Raw genomic sequence first — 19,168 nt, 5'->3', positions numbered from 1 at the left:
CGTCCCCGCTGAACGTGCAGAGGGTCAACACACAACTGCCACCACCACAACCCCCCCCCCTCTCAGTGTACACTGCTCCACTTCGACATCACCCTTACCACTGGGTCCAGACGGTATGGCACAACATTGATGGCTGTGTCAGTCGAATGATGACAGCCCGCTCTGCGAAGAGCTGTGAGCTCAGAATCGTTAGAGAGAGTCTGACCCATGGCAATAGCTGAACCATCCACCTTGGTGGCCGCTGAGTTCGCCACGGACACTCTATCACGTGCCCGCGTGGGCTAGCTGTGGGAGGGGGTGGGGGGAGGGGCAGGGACTGCACACCCGGCACTGAAGTTTCACCGCTCGTCAACCCCAGCGACACTCGGTCACCATCACGATTCCTGTGGCTGTGTACAATCACACGGTATTACAAGTAAGGTGGAACAGTGCGTTTAATGTTAACAATAATTTACAGGTGCCCTAGCCCCTACAACTAAACTGTGCCCTTCACCCGTGCCAACTTAGTCTGTGTCTCACTTTGTTGCCTTACGGGCCCTACCACTACGTTTATGTGAGTCTGCAGATAATACAGCAGGAGTGGAGGAGGATTGCTGCGAATCGCCCCCTTCGACTCGTTTCTCCTTGGCCAAGCGTTTCCTGGGGCGACCCGGCCTTGATGGGCCAGGCTGCTCCGCGGGTGTCTCGGGTGACGTTATGCCACCCTGCTCTGCCTGCTGCCCACCCGATGCACCAGGGATGGGACGGGGGGAGGCCGAGAATTCCGGGACGTCCCGTGATGGACTTAATGGGACGGGCCCCGAAACCTCCTCCTCCCTCGGGGAGCCCGGTGGCCCCCGGGCCTCACTTTGGGACAGAGGTGCGAGCGGGGAGGTGCCCCGTCACGCCACCGACACCTGGCGCTGCCAGTCCTGGAGGCCTGCGACGGTATCCACCAGGATCCGAACGTTTGCAGACACGGAGTCCAGGGAGTTAGACATTCCCGCCAAGGACTGTGCGACCTCAACCTGTGAGTGCACGACGCCATCCAGCACATGTGTCAGGCGGTTGATGCTCTCGGCGACTGACTGCTGCGACTGGGCCATGACCTGGTGAGACTGGGCCAAGGCCCGCAGGGCGCCGGCAATGTCGTTTTGGCTCTGGCACATTGCTGCCTGTGAGAGGGCAACCATGTCCAGGGCCGAGGATGACGCATGCACATTAACCCCAACGCCTTGCATAACCTGACCCATTGCCTCCACCGCGGATGCCATCCGTGCGGTGTCGGACTGGGTCGCTGCCATGAGCGGCACCACTCCCTGCTGGTGGACGCGGTTCGACTCCTCTAACAGCGTCTGCAGAGTCTGGAAGGCAGCCCTCATCCCGTCGTTGTTTCCCTGGGTTTCTTGAGGCATCGGCTGTGCGGGTGGGTTGAGAAACTCCAGGAACTCAGAAAACGTCTGGGAGCCAGCTGCATGCTGGGCCTGGCCTGGCCTCCGCCAGTCCAGGCCCTCGTCTGCTCCGACCTCCACCTGCTGTACCTGCTCAGCTGTAATGTGCGAACCAGACTGTGACCCAGGAGCCTCATCACTAAATAGGCCAGCCGGGGTGAGTGTCTCTGGGATGGTGGATGGTGTGGGAGATAGCAGTGCCGCAAGCTCAAGGTCATCTTGGGTTGACGCCTCCTCTGTGTCATCGTCCAGGTGAGAGGCCGCAGGGCGTTGGCGGGCCATTTCTGTTTCCTGCTGTGTCGCCGCCCTCTGGGCGTCCTGCTCCACAGATTCTGTTGGGGAGGATGGGACTCCCCGCTGATTGGGCACCGAATGTTGTGCAGCCCTGGGTGAGGTGGGGCCAGATGCGTGTCTCCACCTGGAGGCAGACGGCCCTGGTCGTTCAGCATCATGTCCTAGGGAAGAGAATGAAACGGCTTATTTAGATTCGCTCAGCCGGGCGCTGGACGGTCCCAGTGGGCAGGGTGTGTGAAGGTACAGAGGATGGGGGAGGTGTCCAAGTGGGCAGGGTGTGTGAAGGGACAGAGGATGGGGGAGGTGTCCAAGTGGGCAGGGTGTGCGAAGGGACAGAGGATGGGGGAGGTGTCCAAGTGGGCAGGGTGTGCGAAGGGACAGAGGATGGGGGAGGTGTCCAAGTGGGCAGGGTGTGTGAAGGGACAGAGGATGGGGGAGGTGTCCAAGTGGGCAGGGTGTGTGAAGGGACAGAGGATGGGGGAGGTGTCCAAGTGGGCAGGGTGTGTGAAGGGACAGAAGATGTGGGGGGGGGGGTGTTTGTCATGGAGGGTTGTCTCACTTGTTGCAGCTCCGCCAACCTCGCATAGCGCGACGTCCCGGGTGCCAGACCCCCCAACAAGGTCCAGTGCCCTCTGCTCAAACATGGTGAGGGGGTGCAGGTTGGGCGAACCCCCTCCAGTCTGGTGCCGCTCACGGGTGTTGTGAGCGGTCTTGGCCTGTTGGGGGAGGGAACATAGGTAGATCATTACAATACGGCAGGTATCAGCAGACCGTTCAGATACTGGTACAGTTTGGGGGTCAAGTTGTCAGAAGACCATTGCATCTCTGCACGGGGGCCAGAGCGCTGGGTCTGTGACAACTTTGTGAACCACCCTCAACTAACTCTGCCCCAATCCCCCTCCACCCCCTGTGCCAGGGGGGGAGGTGGGTGATTAAGTTAAGGGGGGAGGGATAGTTGTGACCAGAGGGCACCCTCTTGGCACTTACCCTGGCAGCCCTGGTGAGGTCATGCATCTTTTTTCTGCATTGCTCTGCTGAGCGAGGGGTCTGCCCCACAGCACTAACGGCAGCAGCCACTTCACGCCAGGCCTGGCGCACAGCGCTGGCAGGTTGGCGATGCCCTCTACGCGGGCAGATGATGCCCCTCCTCTGCGCGACGGCATCGAGCAGCGTCTCGACATCGGCCTCAACAAACCGAGGGGCAGCTCTCCTGAGCTCCGACATCATGGCCGACAGATTCTGTGCTCGCCCGCGCCTTTTTACGTCGTCGGGCGGCGTCACGTGGGCGTGGTCATATCATTGTCGCGTTCCATCGTCATTGCGCACGTAATTGACGCGGCCGCATTCCTAGCCCATTTCCCTGACGTGAATACGTTGGGAAATGGACCCTTCCCGACCGTCGTAAAACGCACCCGTTTTAACGGCCAACTTCGTGATTTTTCGCGGGTGCGGAGAATCGCGCCCAATGTTCAGCACCATTTGCGACTCCTCAGATAATGAAATAGTTAATGTCCAAATTCAGCAAGACCTGGACAATATCCAGGATTGGACTGACAAGTGGCAAGTTGCATTTGCGCCACATAAGTGCCAGGCAACGACCATCTCTTGCAAGAGAGGATCTAACCATTGGCCCTTGTCATTCAATGGCACTGTCATTGTTGAATCCCCCACAATCAACATCCTGGGGGCTACTGTTGATTAGTAACTGAACTGGACTAACCATATTAACACTGTGACGACCAGAGCAGGTTAAAGGCTCAGAATCCTACGGCGAGTAACTTACCTCCTGGCCCCCAAAGCCTGTCCACCATCTACAAGGCACAAGTCAGGAGTATAATGGGATACTCTCCACCTGCCTGGATGATTTCAGATCCAACAACACTCAAGAAGCTCAACACTTTTCAGGACAAAGCAGCCCACTTGATTGCTACCCTTTCCACATTCAATCCCTACATCACCGACAAAGAGTAGCAGCCATGTGTACCATCTCCAAGAGGCACTGCAGTAACTCTCCAAGGTTACTTAGGAAACACTTTCCAAACCCACAACCACTACTATCTAGAAGGACAAAAGCAGTAGATACCTGTGAACCTCACCACCTGGAGGTTCCCCTCCAAGTCACTCACCTCCCCGACCTGTAACTACATCACCATTCCTTCACTGACACTGGGCCAAAATCCTGCAACTCCCTCCCTAACAGCACAGTGGGTGTACCTTACACCTCAGGGACTGCAGCGGTTCAAGGAGAAGCTCACCACCACTTTCTGAAGGGCAACTAGGGATTGGCAATAAATGCTGCCAGAACCAGCTACCCCCACATCCCGTAAATAAATAATAAAAGAGGAAACTGAATTGGATCAGCAATATAAATAGAGTGGGCAGAATCCTGGGGCTGTCCCCGCTGCCTGCGGGACCGGTGGTGAGGGCAGAAAATCTCATAAGATCGGGAAACCCGATTTTCGTCAGAGCAAACACGTTTCCCAATTTTCCCTTCCCCACGCCGGCGGTGTCATCAGGTTCACTTCCATAATCTTCCCCCCAACAAATGATCACCCCATCGTGAGATCTTCAGTGACAATTGAGGAGATCCCTCCTGAGGTGCCAAGGTACATATATCTCCCTGGGAGGGGGGGGGGGGGGGGGGGGGGTGGGTGAGTAGAGGTACATGCCTGGCATAGGCTAACACTGTCACGTGACACTTCCCAACATGGCAGTGCCAACCTAACAGTGCCAACAGTGCAGTTCCAACTTGTGGCAGGGGACAGTGCCAGGCTTTCTGTGAGATCCCAACACTTTTCCAAATTCCGATAAGATTACCACCTGTGGCGACAAGAGCAGGTCAGAGGCTGGGAATTCTGCAGCAAATACCTCACCTCCTGACTCACCAAAGCCTGTCCACCATCTACAAGTTTCAAGGTAGGTGTGTGATGGAATACTTTCAACTTGCCTAGATGAGTGCAGTTCAAAAAGTACTCAAGAAGTCACCATCCAGGAAAAAACAGTCTATTGACAGCATCTTGCAAACCTGCGACCTCTACTACCTCAAAGAACAAGGGCAGTAGATGCATGGGTAAACCATCACCTGCAGGTTCTCCTCCAAGTCACACAGTATCCTGACTTGGAATTATATCGCCATCCCTTCACTGTGTGGCTGGGTCAAAATCCTAGAACCCGCTTCCTAGCAAGACATGTGGTGTTCCAACAATGCATGGACTGCAGTGATTCAAGAAGGCAGCTCACCACCTTCTCATTGGCAATGAAGTATAGCCTAGCCAACAATGCCCATATTCCATGAACAAATTATTTTTTTTTAAGCCCGTTTGATTGACACCCCCATCCACCACGTTCAATATTCACTCCCTCCACCACTGATGCACAGTGGCAGCATTGTGAACCATCTATAAGATGCACATCGGCAACTCACCAAAGCTCCTTTGACAGCACCTTCCAAACCTACGTCCTCTACCACCTAGAAGGACAAGGGCAGAAGATGAATGGGAACACTACCACTGCATGTTGCCCTCCACACCACACACCATCTTGACTTGGAACTATATCACTGTTCCTTCTCTGTCACTGGGTCAAAATCCTGGAACTACCTTCCCAACAGCACTGTGGGTGTACCTACACCACGTGGACTGCAGTGGTTTAAGAAGGCGGCTCACCAACACCTTCTCAAGTGCACTAGGGGCGCGCAATAAATATTGGCCAACCAGTGACACCCACATCCCATGAAAGAATACATTTTTAAAATTGGTTTCAGTCGTCGGTCCACATCTGTTTCCTTGCAGACAGCGTCATCATTCCCCCTAGTCTCAGAATAAACCAAACTGTTCATAGTTTTGGTACCACATTTGATCCAGAGATGAGGTTCAGACCACAAATTTGTGCCATCGCCAAGAATAGCTATTTTCACCTTTGTAATATCTGTGAATTCACCGCTGTCTCAGCTCATCTACTTCTGAAATTCACAATCCTGTTGTTGCTACCGCTACACTTCACTATTCCAATGCACTTTGGGAGGCAGTGGCACAGTAGTTATATCACTGAACGTCCAGGCTAATACACTGCAGATATGGGTTTGAATCTCACCATGACAGTTGGTGGAATTTGAATTCAATTAATACATTTCAGTTATGGTGACCATTGACAACGGTTGTAAAAACCCATCTGGTTCACTGAGCACCTTTGGGGAAGGAAATACCTGTTCGGGCCTACGTGTGACTCCAGACCAACAGGAATGTGGTTTACTCAACTAACCCTCTAAATGGCTAGACAACCCACTCAGCTGTACCAAACCACTACAAAGTCTAAAAGGAATGAAACAGGACAGATCACCTGGCTTCAAACTGGGCACTGGAAATGGCAATGGCAAACTCAGCCTTGTCACACTGCAAAGTTCTCCTTACTACCATCTGGGGGCTAGTGCCAAGATTTGAAGAGCTGTCCCACTGGCTAGTCAAGCAACCGTCTGACATTGTCTGTAAGATATGATTCCGTGAGTAAGTCAATCTATCAGACACCACCACCACCATTCCTTGGTATGTCAGCAAAGTGGTTACAGTTAAGAGTGAGTTGCCCCAGAAGTCCTCAACTTTAACTTTGGAAACCATGCCATTTGATGATACCAGGTCAAACATGGGCAAAATAACCTCCTGCTGATCACAAAAATCTTCAGCAAGCAGACCCAGGTGGATGATCTATCTTGGGCTCCTCTTGAAGTCTCCAGCATCACAGAAGCCAGTCTTCATCCAATTCACTACATCTTGTATCAAGAAATGGTTCAAGGCACAGGACACTGCAAGGGCTATGGACACTGGCAGCATTCCAGCAATAGTACTGAAGACTTTTCCACCAGAACTATCTACACACCTAGCCAAACTGTTCCAGTATAGCTACAACACTGGCAACCACCTGGCATTGTGGAAAATTGCCCCAGTATGTCCTGTACACAAAAAGCAGGACAAATCCAACCCGGCCAATTACCGCCCCATCAGTCTACTCTTGATCATCAATAAAGTGATGGGAGGGATCATCAAGAATTCTATCAAGTGGTCCTTACTCAGCAATAACCTGCTCACTGATGTTCAGTTTCATTCTTCAAGGCCATTCAGCATGTGACCTCTTTACAGCCTTTGTCCAAAAGTTGGCAAATGTGCTGAACTCCAGAGGTGAGGTGAGAATGACTGCCCTTGACATCAAGGCAGCATTTAACCAAGTGTGGCATCCAGAAGCCCTGGAAAAACTGGTGTCAATGGGAATCAGGAGAAAAATTCTCCTCTGGCTGGAGTCAAACTTGGATGTGTACTGATGATTACACAATGTTCAGCACCATTTGCAACTCCTCAGATAGTGGAGCAGTCCGTGTTATATGCAATAAGACCTGGACAATATTCAGGCTTGGGCTGATCAGTGGCAAGTAACATTCGCACCACACAAGTGCCAGACAATGACCATCTCTAACAAAAGAGATTCTAACCATGTTCCCTTGACATTCGAAGGCAATACCATCACTGAATCTCTGACTATCAGCATCCTGGGAGTTACCATTGACTTGAAACTAAACTGGACTATCCCAATAAATATTATGGTTACGTGAACAGGTCAGAAGCTATAAATTCTGCAGCGAGTAACCCACCTCCTGACTCATCAAAGCCGGTCTATCGTCTCTAAAGCACAAGTCTGGAATGTGGTCGAATACTATGCAATTGTCTGGATGAATGCAGCTCCAACAACACTCAAGAAGCTTTACAGCATTCAGGACAAAGCAGCCCACTTGATTGACACCACATTGAACATCTCCAGCATTCAATTTCCAAACCTAAAACCACTACCATCTAGAAGGAAATGGGCAGCAGATACACAGAGACACCACCACCTGGAGGTTTACCTCCACGTCATTCACCATCCTGGCTTGGAAATATATCACCGTGCCTTCACTGTTGCTGGGTCAAAATCCTGGAACTCCCTTCCTAATAACAGTGGGTGGATCTACACCACATGGACTGCAGCAGTTCAAGATGGTAGCTCACCACCACCTTCTCAAAGGTGATTAGGGATAGGCAACAAATGCTGGCCAAGCCAACGAAGTCCACATCCCGTAAAAATGAATTTTAAAAAACTTCCTCGATCACCAACGCCCAGTGTCAGCAGGATTTACCACCTACTCCAGCAACTCTCCAAGGCTCCTTCAACATCACTTTCAAAATAAACGCACAATCTTTACTACCTTCATGTTCCCCTCCAAGTCACACATCATCCTGAGTTGGAACTATATCACCGTTAATTCAGTTTTGCTGGGCCAGAACCCTAGAACTTCCTTCCTAACAGCCCTGCAGGTCTTCCTACACCGCAGGGACTAATGATTTAAGAAGGCGGCTCACCATCACCTTCTCAAGGACAATTAGGGATGGGCAACAAATGCCGGTCCAACATGCGGCACCCATATCCCATGAACAAATAAACAAATAAAAAATAACTCATGGCTGGCTTCCCCCATTCTACCCAATTTTGGGGCCAATGGGGTCAAAGCTTATGGAGAAAAAGCAGGGCCGGGATTCTCCGAGCCCGCGCCAGGTCGGAGAATTGCCAGTGACGCGGAAAATTCCCGCCACGCCGATCCGACGCCGGGATGCAATTCTCCGGCTACCAGCGAATCGGCAACAATTGCGCCCGCACAGTCGACGCAGCGCTGGTCGGGGGCCGCTGAAAGAGGCCCCCGCGGCGATTCTCCGCGGTCGATCGGCCGAATTCCCACAGAGTTCCGCTGAGTCCCGCTGGCGTGGTTCCAACTTGGTACCGCGGTGGCCGTCCTGGTGGGGGACGGGGGGAATCAGACTCTGGGGGGGGGGGTCCTCCACGGCATCCAGGCCTGCAATCGGGGGCTACCGATCGGTGGGAACCCACGATCTGGAGTGTGCACCTCCTTCCGCACGAGTCCGCTGTAGGGCCTCGCCATGTCACTCAGCAGCGGCGCGGAAACGGCCACCACGCTCATGCGCCGGCGCTGAGATGGCTGTCGCGCGCATGCGCGGACCCACGCCGGCATTGCAGGGCCACCTTTCGGTGCCGGAGCAGCGCGCAGCACTCCGCCGCTGTGCTAGCCTCCTGAGGGCCGCTGAATCGCTGGGCCAGTGTACGCCGGCGTCAACACTTGGCCGGGATTTCGGACAATCCCGGCCCAGGATTAGGCTATTGAGCTGGTTGATCAGCCTTGATCGTGATAAATGGTGGAGCAGGCTCGAAGGGCCAAAAGGCCTCCTCCTGCTCCTATCTCCAATGTACCCTTTGTAAACCTGACATCATCTAGAACTCTGCTGCATTAACTTATTCACACCGGGTCTAGTCATAGATCACCTCTGCTCACTGACTTATATTGGCACCCGCTCAAGGAAAGTTATGATTTTAAAACTCTCACCCTGGTTTCCAAATCCTTCCATGGCTTTGCCCGTTCCTATCTCAGTAACCTTCTCCAGCCCCACAGTCCTCTGAGATATCTGTGTTGATTCAATTCTAGCCTCATGGGCATCCCAATTTTAATGCTCCACCATTGGTGGCTATGCCTTCAGCTGCTGGGCCTTGAGCTCTGGAATTCCCTCTCTAAAACTTTTTGACTCTAGCTCCCTTTCTTCCTTTTGAGATTCTCCATGAAACCTATCTCATTGGGTAAACATTTAACCACCTGCCCTAATAGCCCTCATTGGCTAAGTAATTAATTTTGCTTTGTAATGTTCCTGTGAAGCATCTGTGGATATTTTCTATGTTGAAGATGATATATATAAACATAGCAGCAGCACTGTGAACCTGTGAATCCTGAACTTGGAAGGAAGGACATAATTAGAGAATTTTTTTTTGTAAATAGTTTCTGAAAGCTGGAATTCTATTGCCGTGTTTCTTGCCCCATTAAAAGAGGTCTGCTGAAGATAACAGACTGTGAAGTTGGAAAGCAGACTGGACACGGTGACCGTTTCCGACAGACCGGATTCTCTAACGATTGAGGGCATCAGACAATGAAAGATAGACATCAAACTGGAGGAAAACACATGCACACTTCCTGTCATTGATGAAATTGGTTGAGGCCACAAACTCCATTTTTTCACTTTCACTTGGACAAAAGGAATTTGTTGACGTTTATGTTGAATTAGATTTCTGTCTCAAACATTAATACTTAGGAAATGCAGTTTCAGAATGTTCACCTGTTTGAAGTGAAAACTGTTTCTAACATGACCTAGTGTGCTCTTGCATCTATTCTTTTTGTTCTGCTTTTCTTCAGCCTAAGTGCCACAATTAGCTGTGGCCATTAGTGAAAATAAAGTTGGAATTTTCAGAATCCTAATGCAGATGATATTCAAATTCACTCTGCAAATTTGTTTTGGTAAATTAGTCAGCACTGGGTGGAATTTTACACACTTTAAAACTAACTGCTAGTCTGGCTCCAGTTCCAGTTGCTGACCCTATACTTGCTTGGTTTCCAACGAGTCCATGAGTGTGATCCTCTGAGAGGCAGCCTCTTAATTATGCACCTTCCTCGTCTGCCACTCAATTATGGACAGTGGGTGAGTTACTGATCCTGTAGACCATCAGAAGGCCTGCAACCTTGGAAGGACAGCAGCTCCACCGGAAGAGTAGTGGTAGCACGGTAGCACAAATGGATAGCACTGAGGCTTTACAGCGGCAGAGTCCCAGGTTCGATATCCCGATGGGTCACTGTCTGTGCAGAGTCTGCACGTTCTCCCCGTGTCTGTGTGGGTTTCCTCCAGGTGCTCCGGTTTCCTCCCACAGTCCAAAGACATGCATGTTAGGTGGATTGGCCATGATAAATTGCCCTTAGTGACCAAAAAGGTTAGGAGAGGTTGTTGGATTAAGGGGATAGGGTGGAAATGAGGGCTTAAGTGGGTCGGTGCAGACTCGATGGGACTCCTTCTGCACTGTATGTTCAATAAAAAAAAGAGTAGGAATGGGGCCATGAGGGTGCCTCCATCTAGAGGCACCTTTTGAAGCCATCACCACTTTGTTAAAATAAATTGTAGCCACAACTGCTAGACTGTCAATATGGACGGGAAACCCCCTCCACTCGATCGCCTCACTGTGACACATTTATCCATGCTGTTTTGTTGGGGGTGTAGCGGGAGTGGGTGATATGTGCACAAGGTCTTGCAAGCTTCATAGCCAGCCTTCAGCAAGCCAATTCCAAGTATCTGCCAGGTTTTGGAGTCAGCGAGGGGCCCGTCAATACCCAACACCATTTCCATTCTGCCCACAACTCAACACTTATTATGCAAATTAGCCACCAAATGTTGCCGGGTGAGTAGCTCTTGTTGTGTTCTCTCCACCTTATAGGCAAGGTCAGCCAGGGAGGGAACACATTGGTCCATTGATCCAATGCCCTCCTGTCCCACCTTCTTCCCAGCAGGTAAGATTCATCATAGAACCATAGATTCCACCTACTATGTTTGGAGAGGAGTCTTAATTTTGCCATAGTTAGGTGCAAAGACCATTAAATTACCTATTGCAGGTTTACTCTTTCTTCACTGAAAAAAAATAGGGAAGACATTTTCCGCACATGCGAACTAGACACTGGGCCCAGGAAATTGCATTGTTGCCAATCTCACTTGGCTCCCATTCAGAATTCCTGACCCACCTTCCACGCCAACACATAGAACACACACATAAAGCAATTGTAACTCCATTACACATGTAAAGCTTGCAATAAAACACAATTCTGAAATTAGTTTCTACCATGGTTGCCTAATATCTGATTGTCCCTGGAATAGAGCTTACACAAATGCAAGAAATTGCAGAAAATTTTACAGTCCCAAATCCCTTACTGAGAAATTATTAACTTACTTTGTGTTCTGCTGTTGCATTACCATGCAGGCTTTTAGCACCAAAGGACATTGATGAAAACTGACCTGACTTTATGGATTCAGTATGTGTTTCCTGCAAAGGTACAGCATGGGAATAAATGTCAGATTTGATGGAGAAACTTGTGTTTTCACTTTCTTGGTTAAAAATACCAGCCTGACATTTACATTGTGCAAATTTAACTTAAATGAAATGAAGTATAAAGGGCGCGATTCTCCACTCCCCAAGCCGGGTGGGAGAATCGTTGAAGCATCCCCCGACAAATTTCAAGCCCCCCTGGCGTCCCCCGCGATCCCCCCCCCCCCCCCCCCCCCCCCCCCCCCCCCCCCCGAAGAATCGCCGCTCGCCGTTTTTCACGGCAAACGGCGATTCTCCGACCCGGATGGGCCGAGTGGCCTGCTGTTCGCGGCCGTTTCATGACGGCGGCAAACACACCTGGTCGCTGCCGTCGTGAAACGGGAGTGAGAAGCCCGTTTGGGGCTTGTAGGTGGCCTAGCAAGGAAAGAGCACCACGACTGTGCTCGGGAGGGGACAGGCCCGCGATCGATGCCCACCGATCGTCGGGCCGGCGTCCAAATCAGACGCACTATTTCCCCTCCGCCGCCCTGCAAGATCATGCCGCTATGTCTTGCGAGCCAGCTGAGGGGAAAGACGGCCACCGCGCATGCGCGGGTTCGTGCCATCAGCGACATGACGTCAGCCACGCATGCGCGGGTTGGAGCCGGCCAACCTGCGCATGCGCGGCTGACGTCATTAGGCGCGCCGGCCGCGTCATTCTTGGCGCGACGCCCCCGCGGCCGAGAGTCACGGAGCGCCGCTCCTAGCCCTGCCGGGAGGGGAGAATAGGGAGCGAGGAGTGGCCTCCGAGGCCGTCGTGAAACTCGGCCGAGTTCACGACGGCCCTCCCGATTTTTCCCGGGAGCGGAGAATTCCGCCCAAAGCATCTAGAACAATAATCCTCATATTTTTTTGACTTTCTTCACTCTCTACTTAACTCAGACCAAACTGATCTCTATCCTACCCACCCCACCAACACCATGCTGTAAAATGTTAACTCCACAGCGTGCGTCATCTGGCTGATTTAACTTGGCCTCCAGTGGGTTGGTAGGACTCTGGAGCCTGCTGCAGGAACAGGTCGCTCTGAGCCTCAATCACAAAAATTGAGCTGGGGTGGGGTTCAGAAATGGTTCAGTCCCTGATCTCATGTTGATGCCTGTGTTTGTGGGGCTTTGACTCAGGGGAGCTAGTGTGGCCTCCCAATCCACATAAAAATCCCTGATTGCACTTGCTTTTTCCCCAAAGCTATTGCCTCAGGTACTGGTTGTTCTGAGGCCTGGGAAACATGTCTGTCCATCGTAAAACCCGCAGTAAAATCAAAGGTTTCCAGCTTCATGAACATTTTCATAATGCCAACCCACCTCCAGATAGCGGACTGGCTACCGGAGTTCTCCCATCTTCCAATAACACAGAAGACAGTGGGTTGGCTCTGGTTTCCAAACATACTCTGAATTTTTAACCACTCTAAACATGCACTCAATCCCACGTGTTCATCTGTGCTAAAATTGTTCCCATTGTTTCCGTGACATCTCGCCAGCCATGATTAAATTAGTTGTGAGTCAATCGACCTTGCCGTTGCTCATGGAGATTCAAAATTAAGTACAGCCTTGAGATGAGGCATGTTTAGAGGAAAAGGGATGACTAGACCATGGGCAGAGGATGGTTACGATGCTGGAGGGTGGAAGAGGCAAGAGTGGGAGAGAGAAAGAAAGTAAAAGAGTTAGAGGGGAGAGATGGAAAGGTAAACAAATACTGAAGAACTATGGAAGGGACAGGAGGAATGTGAAGTATGAGGCTAAGGAAGAATTAGAGGTCAGGGAGGATGGGAAGGTGATCACTGATGGAAAATAGAAGATAGTTTGGCTGGAGTTCAAAGAAAGAAGGTCACATTTCTGGTAACAGTGACATGCATGGCTGAGGCAGGGAAGGGAAAGGAAGGAAGTATAACAGAGAGGGCAGAGAATGAGATGGAACAAAGAAGAAAAGTGAAAAGCAGCAGGTGAAATGGCAAGGAGCTGTCAAAAAGAAAGGGAGGGAAAGGGCAGGCAGAGAGGAGATTAAGAGGAAAATAGGACTAAGGTCAATAGGGTTAGGCAAAATAACCCTATCCTCTCACCCAAATGCCGATACTGGGAAAGAAGTGGGGAAGGAAGGGAACAGGGAAGGGGAAGTAGTCGATTGGGACTGGAGGGAATATTACAGAGAAAAGGATGGAAAGACAATGGGATGGATTCTCCGCTTTTGGGACTATGTCCCCATGTGGTCATGAAAACTGGGTCTTTTACACCTTGAAAACCAGGGTCAAAAGCCACAGATTCACTATCTTGCAGGGGTCTAGCAGGCAGCTGTCATGGACCTCTCTGCCAGTGATCAGCCTTCCACCAGTCTTCAGCCATCCTGCAACATGGACAGCGTTAGCCTGCCGCCGCCCCTCCGCATTACCGGCAACCTGGGCTCCAACTGGAAGATATTCAAACAGCGCTTCCAGCTATACCTTGAGGCCATGGACCTGGAAGCTGCCTCGGCCATACGGAAGATTGCTCTCCACAGCCGGGGACCATGCCCTCCATATCTTTAACTCGCTCACCTTCGCCGATGGGGAAGATAAACCTAAGTTCAAGACGGTCCTCCTAAAGTTCGACAGCCACTGCGAGGTCGAAGTGAACGAGAGCTTCGAGCGCTACATCTTTTCAGCAGCGCCTACAGGGTAAGGACGAGCCTTTCCTGTCCTTTATCACCCACCTCCGTGTCCTTGCGCAGTCCTGCACCTTCGGGTCCACCTCTGACTCTATGATACGCGTCAGATCGTTTTCGGTGTACAGTCGGAGCCCCTTTGCCAGCAGCTTCTTAAAGTCAAGCAGCTCACCCTGTCAACTGCCATTGAGACCTGCATGTTCCACGAGCACGCCTCCAGGCGATATTCCCCCATCCAGGTCATCAAGTCTCTCCAGGGCCTAAGCCTGGATGAAGGCGGCCATTTTGCGTGCTTTTTGCGGGTTCCCGCGCTGGGACGCAACGAACGTGGCGACGTCGAAGAACGCAGGCGCGCACCACTCTGGATCGCACCGCGCATGCGCGGTGGCTTAATGAAAGCACTGACGCAACGGCGTGCAGCAACTGTGGCTCCGCCCATTTAATGCGGCACTGTCCCGCTAAGTTCCGACGATGTCTGCAGTGTGGCAAACTTGGCCACTATGCTGCTTTATGCAGGTCGACTGAGCCCGCTAGTTTCCGACGACCCAGCCAGCCTCGCAGGGATGTCCGGGCTATTCAGCCCACAAGCAACGAGCCTGTCCCAGACCTGTCCCCCGACTTTGACAGCGATGACCTGCAAGCCCCTTTTCAAGTCGGCATCATAACAAAGCACAGGATGTTTCCAAAGTGCAGTACCAAGCCAATTCCGATACACAGCATTGATCCGGATGATGAGTGGTGTGCCACCCTTACGGTCAACCGGTCCTGAGTAAGATTCCGCCTGGACACAGGTGCCTCCGCCAATCTCATTGTGTGGTCTGACCTTCGCAGCCTTCGTGTCCAGCCAGCCATCCTGCCATCTGCATGATTACAACGGAAATGCCATTGCTGCCAGTGGCTCCTGCCAAATCGAGGTGACGCATCGTGCTCACACAGCTGTATTGTCTTTCAAAATCGTTGCCTCCTTGAAAACCTCCTCTGCCCCACCTGCCAGCGTTTTCAGCCGGCCCAACCACAGGAGACTCTGATGCCTTGGTCACATCGCCCTGGACCAAGGTGGGCATCGACCTGTTCCACGCATTAGGTAGGGACTATGTATTAATTATAGATTACTTTTCAAACTATCCGGAGGTAATCAGGATGCACGACCTCACTTCATCCGCAGTCATTCGGGCGTGCAAAGAGACATTTGCCCGGCATGGCATCCCGCTCACAGTGATGTCAGACAATGGCCCCTGCTTCACCAGCCAGGAATGGGCCAGTTTCGCCCGGCGATACAATTTTGCTCACGTCACATCCAGTCCCCTGTATCCTCAGTCCAATGGCAAAGCAGAAAAGGGGGTTCACATAGTCAAGAGGCTCCTCTGCAAGGCTGCCGATGCCGGCTCTGACTTCTATCTCGCTCTGTTAGCCTATTGCTCCGCCCCGCTCTCCACTGGGCTGTCGCCCACACAGTTGTTAATGAATCGCACCCTGAGGACGACTGTGCTGTCTATTCATACACCGAATCTTGATCATATTCCAGTGCTTCACAAGATGCAGACGTCTCAGGCGCAGCAGAAGGCGACACACAACTCACGTGCTGCTGATCTCCCCAACATCCAGCCAAACGACACGGTTCGCATTCATCTCCCGGATGGTGGCTGGTCTGCACCTGCTGTTGTCCTCAGGCAGGTGGCCAACCGCTCCTTCCTGGTTCGGACACCAGATGGATCCATTCGACGCCGCAATCGGCGTGCCCTTCACCTTGTTCCACAATTGTCACGGGATCCTCCGGGTCGCTCCCCAGCTGACCCTGCCATGGACTGTGCAGTTTCCGGTCACTCTGCCTCCTCCTGACTGTGTTGCAGCCCACCCAGCCCCTGACCTGGCGGCTCTCAAACCACCCTTGAGACGGTCAACCAGAATTCGTCGCCCACCTCAGAGACTTAATTTATGAACTTTGCAAATTTATGGACTCTCTGAGATGTTTCCTTCCTTGTTTAATCGTTTTCTATTGGTTTGTATATAGCACTATTCTTGTTCAATTTGTTGCATACTACTTATCTGCACCGGGCACCTTCCCTTGTATATAGCTTCGTTTTCCTGTATATAGCTCTGTACATATGGTTTTGCACCTCACGTGTAGTTAGGAACATTCTTCACACACCCACACTATTTATTATCACACATACACATCAAATTTTTTTTAAAAGGGGGGGAATGTCATAATATACACCAGTATATCATGGTGCAGACACACAAACTGATGGACATACACTAGGACCAATCAACATGCACAAACACCGCAGCCAATCACCAGTTAGAACACACGCACTATAAAGACAGAGGGCATCACTTTTCCCGCTAATTCGGGATGCTGCCTCTCAGAAGCATAAGAGCTTATCAGTTACAGTACAGACTCACACCACGTGCTGCGTGATTCAACTGGTTCCGACAGGCACAGGTCTCTAGTTAATCTAGCATTGTGTAAACCCACAGTTATAGTATGTCTAGCATTTTATAAGAGTTAATAAAATAGTGTTGAACCATCTTCAGTGTTGGTGGCCTATGTCTGCTTCACGGATCCAGCGTGCCCAACACATCAAAGGTAGGGTCAAAAACAAAATGAGAGTTCACTTCTTATTTGTTTTATTTGTTCTTGGGATATTGGTGTCATTGGTAAGTATTTGGGTATTGATCTTTCTTAGTTGAGAAGGTCACTGTGGGCTTTCGTTTTGTGCTGAAGTTATGAGGAAATTCCAGGTTCTGATGCAACACCATTAGGATGATGCATGACTTTAAAGGAAACATTCCACTGACATTCCTGCTTATGTACTTCTTTTGGCAGAGATCACAGGAAAAGGATGTGCTGTTGAAATAATCTTAATTAGTTGCTCTTGTGCATCTTGAATGTTGTACATAACACAAGATCTGTACACGAATCGGGGAGGGGCTGATAAGGCTGTCATGATTGGCTTCCAAAAACCATAACCTTTTCCCTGTGCATCAGGTATGATTCCAGCCACTGGAGACCTTTCACTTTGAACCTCACCCACCAGTTTCACCAAGATCTTTTAGTGCCACATTCAGCCAAATGGGGCTGGATTCTCCGTCAGCTGATGCCAAAATTGCGAAACGCGATCAGGCGGAGAATAGCTTCCGATGCCGAAATCGAGCCAGATGCTGGTTTCATGACAAATCGGGATTCTGCTGTCCCAGAAAAAGGCCGAAATCGCGGAGCTCGCCGCGCAGCCTGAAAGTACAATATTAGCAGTTCCTGATGACCGACTGTCCGGGGCCTCAGCGATTCAACGCCTCGGATGGGCTGATTTCTCGATGGCATGCTTCTAATTTGCTATTAAAAAATCGTGAAGCTGGCGTGCGGCGGCGGCAGAGAGAGGAGGTAAGAAGTGGCGTCACGTGGGGTATTGCGGGCTTCCAGCTTGGACACCGGCATGCTGGCTGTGGAGGGCAGGGGGGAGCCTGCCAGGGCCGAGGGGAGGGGAAGGGAGGGCAGAATAGGCCGAGCAGCACCCCAACAGGACAGGGGCGGTGCCCAGGCACAGACTGTCATTACGGCAGCCATCTTCTGGCCACCCACCCCGGTCCCTGGGGGCACGCAGTGACAATGACCATATGGATTGCCCCGCCCCGAACACCCCACCGGCAGCCACTCACCGGGGCACCACCCATGGCCACAAACCGTCTGCAGCCCCCAATGAGTCCAGTGCCATCTAATGGTGCCTTTGGCAGCAGGGGCGGGCGCCAGGACCAGGGGCACTGATGGGGCCGGACTGCGGGGGTGGCGACATGCTTGGTTGGGGCCCACGGTGCCAACCGGGGCCACCGTGTACCCCATGGCACCTGGTTGTGCACGGGTGTATGCGCCACGATAACATGTTTGCCTTTCACCCCTGCAGAAAATAATGGCTTTTGGTCATCAACCTGTGATGCCGGCCGCCATGGCGATGGCCACTGCCCTGCATATGCCCTGTGGCAGCAAGAGTGGGGCTGCTCAGAGAGGAGGCAGAGGCTGCAGCAGAGCAGGAGGCTGCAGCAGAGGAGCGGGCTGCAGAGGGGCAGGTGTCTGCCGCTCAGGCTGGAGGGCTGGCCGCCCAACAGGATGAGGAGGAGGAGAAGGTGCCACGGAGGCGCCGGATGAGGGCGCGTGTATAACAACCGCATGCATTTTGAGGACCATCCGGACTGTGCATGCAGACGGAGACTGCGGTTGAGCAGTGAGACAGTGCGACACATCTGCCAGATGATGGCACACCTGGCATGGCAGGGGTATGGGGGAAGGACACCCGCTGTCCTCCTGGTGGACCCTGGTGCTACTGTGGAGGACTGCCAGGAGGACTCCCGTTGGCCATCATGTTGATGGTCACACTGAACTTTTATGCGACGGGGTTGTTCCAATCACCGAGTGGGGACTTGTCCGGCATCTCACAGGCATCGATGTACAGGTGCATCCGCTCCATCATGAATGCCCTATATGCTCAGGCAGTGCAGTACATACAGTTCCTGTGGACCGCACCCACCAGGATACCTGGGCAGCGGGGTTTGCTATGGTCGCCGGGGTGCCCTGGGTCCAAGGGGTCATCGATGGGATGCATGTCGCCCTTGTCATAATATACATCCATGTATATAATGGAGTGCAGACAGGCAGTGATTGACACACAGGATGACCAGTAAGCACACAGAACAAAGCAGCCAATCACCAGACAGGACATGACCACTATAAAGCCAGAGGGCACCAGTTTTCCCGCTCTCTCGGGATCCAGCCTCTGAGACAGTCAGAGCTCATGAGCATAGCCAGTGCAAACACCATGTGGTAGTCAGTAAGT

At 51.8% G+C, this 19,168-nt stretch overlaps 1 protein-coding gene across 2 annotated transcripts in view; it reads right to left on the bottom strand.

The window, feature by feature from the left end:
- Nucleotides 1-19,168, bottom strand: part of adgb (androglobin) — a 564,769-nt gene that overhangs the window by 289,535 nt on the left and 256,066 nt on the right. For both annotated transcript variants that reach the window (XM_038805127.1, XM_038805138.1), the window contains exon 16: nucleotides 11,571-11,663. In XM_038805127.1, coding sequence (XP_038661055.1) covers nucleotides 11,571-11,663 — 93 coding nt within the window. The remainder of the gene's footprint in view (nucleotides 1-11,570; nucleotides 11,664-19,168) is intronic.

This window comes from Scyliorhinus canicula, chromosome 1, assembly GCF_902713615.1.
Source record: "Scyliorhinus canicula chromosome 1, sScyCan1.1, whole genome shotgun sequence".
Classification (NCBI taxonomy): domain Eukaryota; kingdom Metazoa; phylum Chordata; class Chondrichthyes; order Carcharhiniformes; family Scyliorhinidae; genus Scyliorhinus; species Scyliorhinus canicula.
This window is presented reverse-complemented; position numbering and strand designations above follow the sequence as displayed.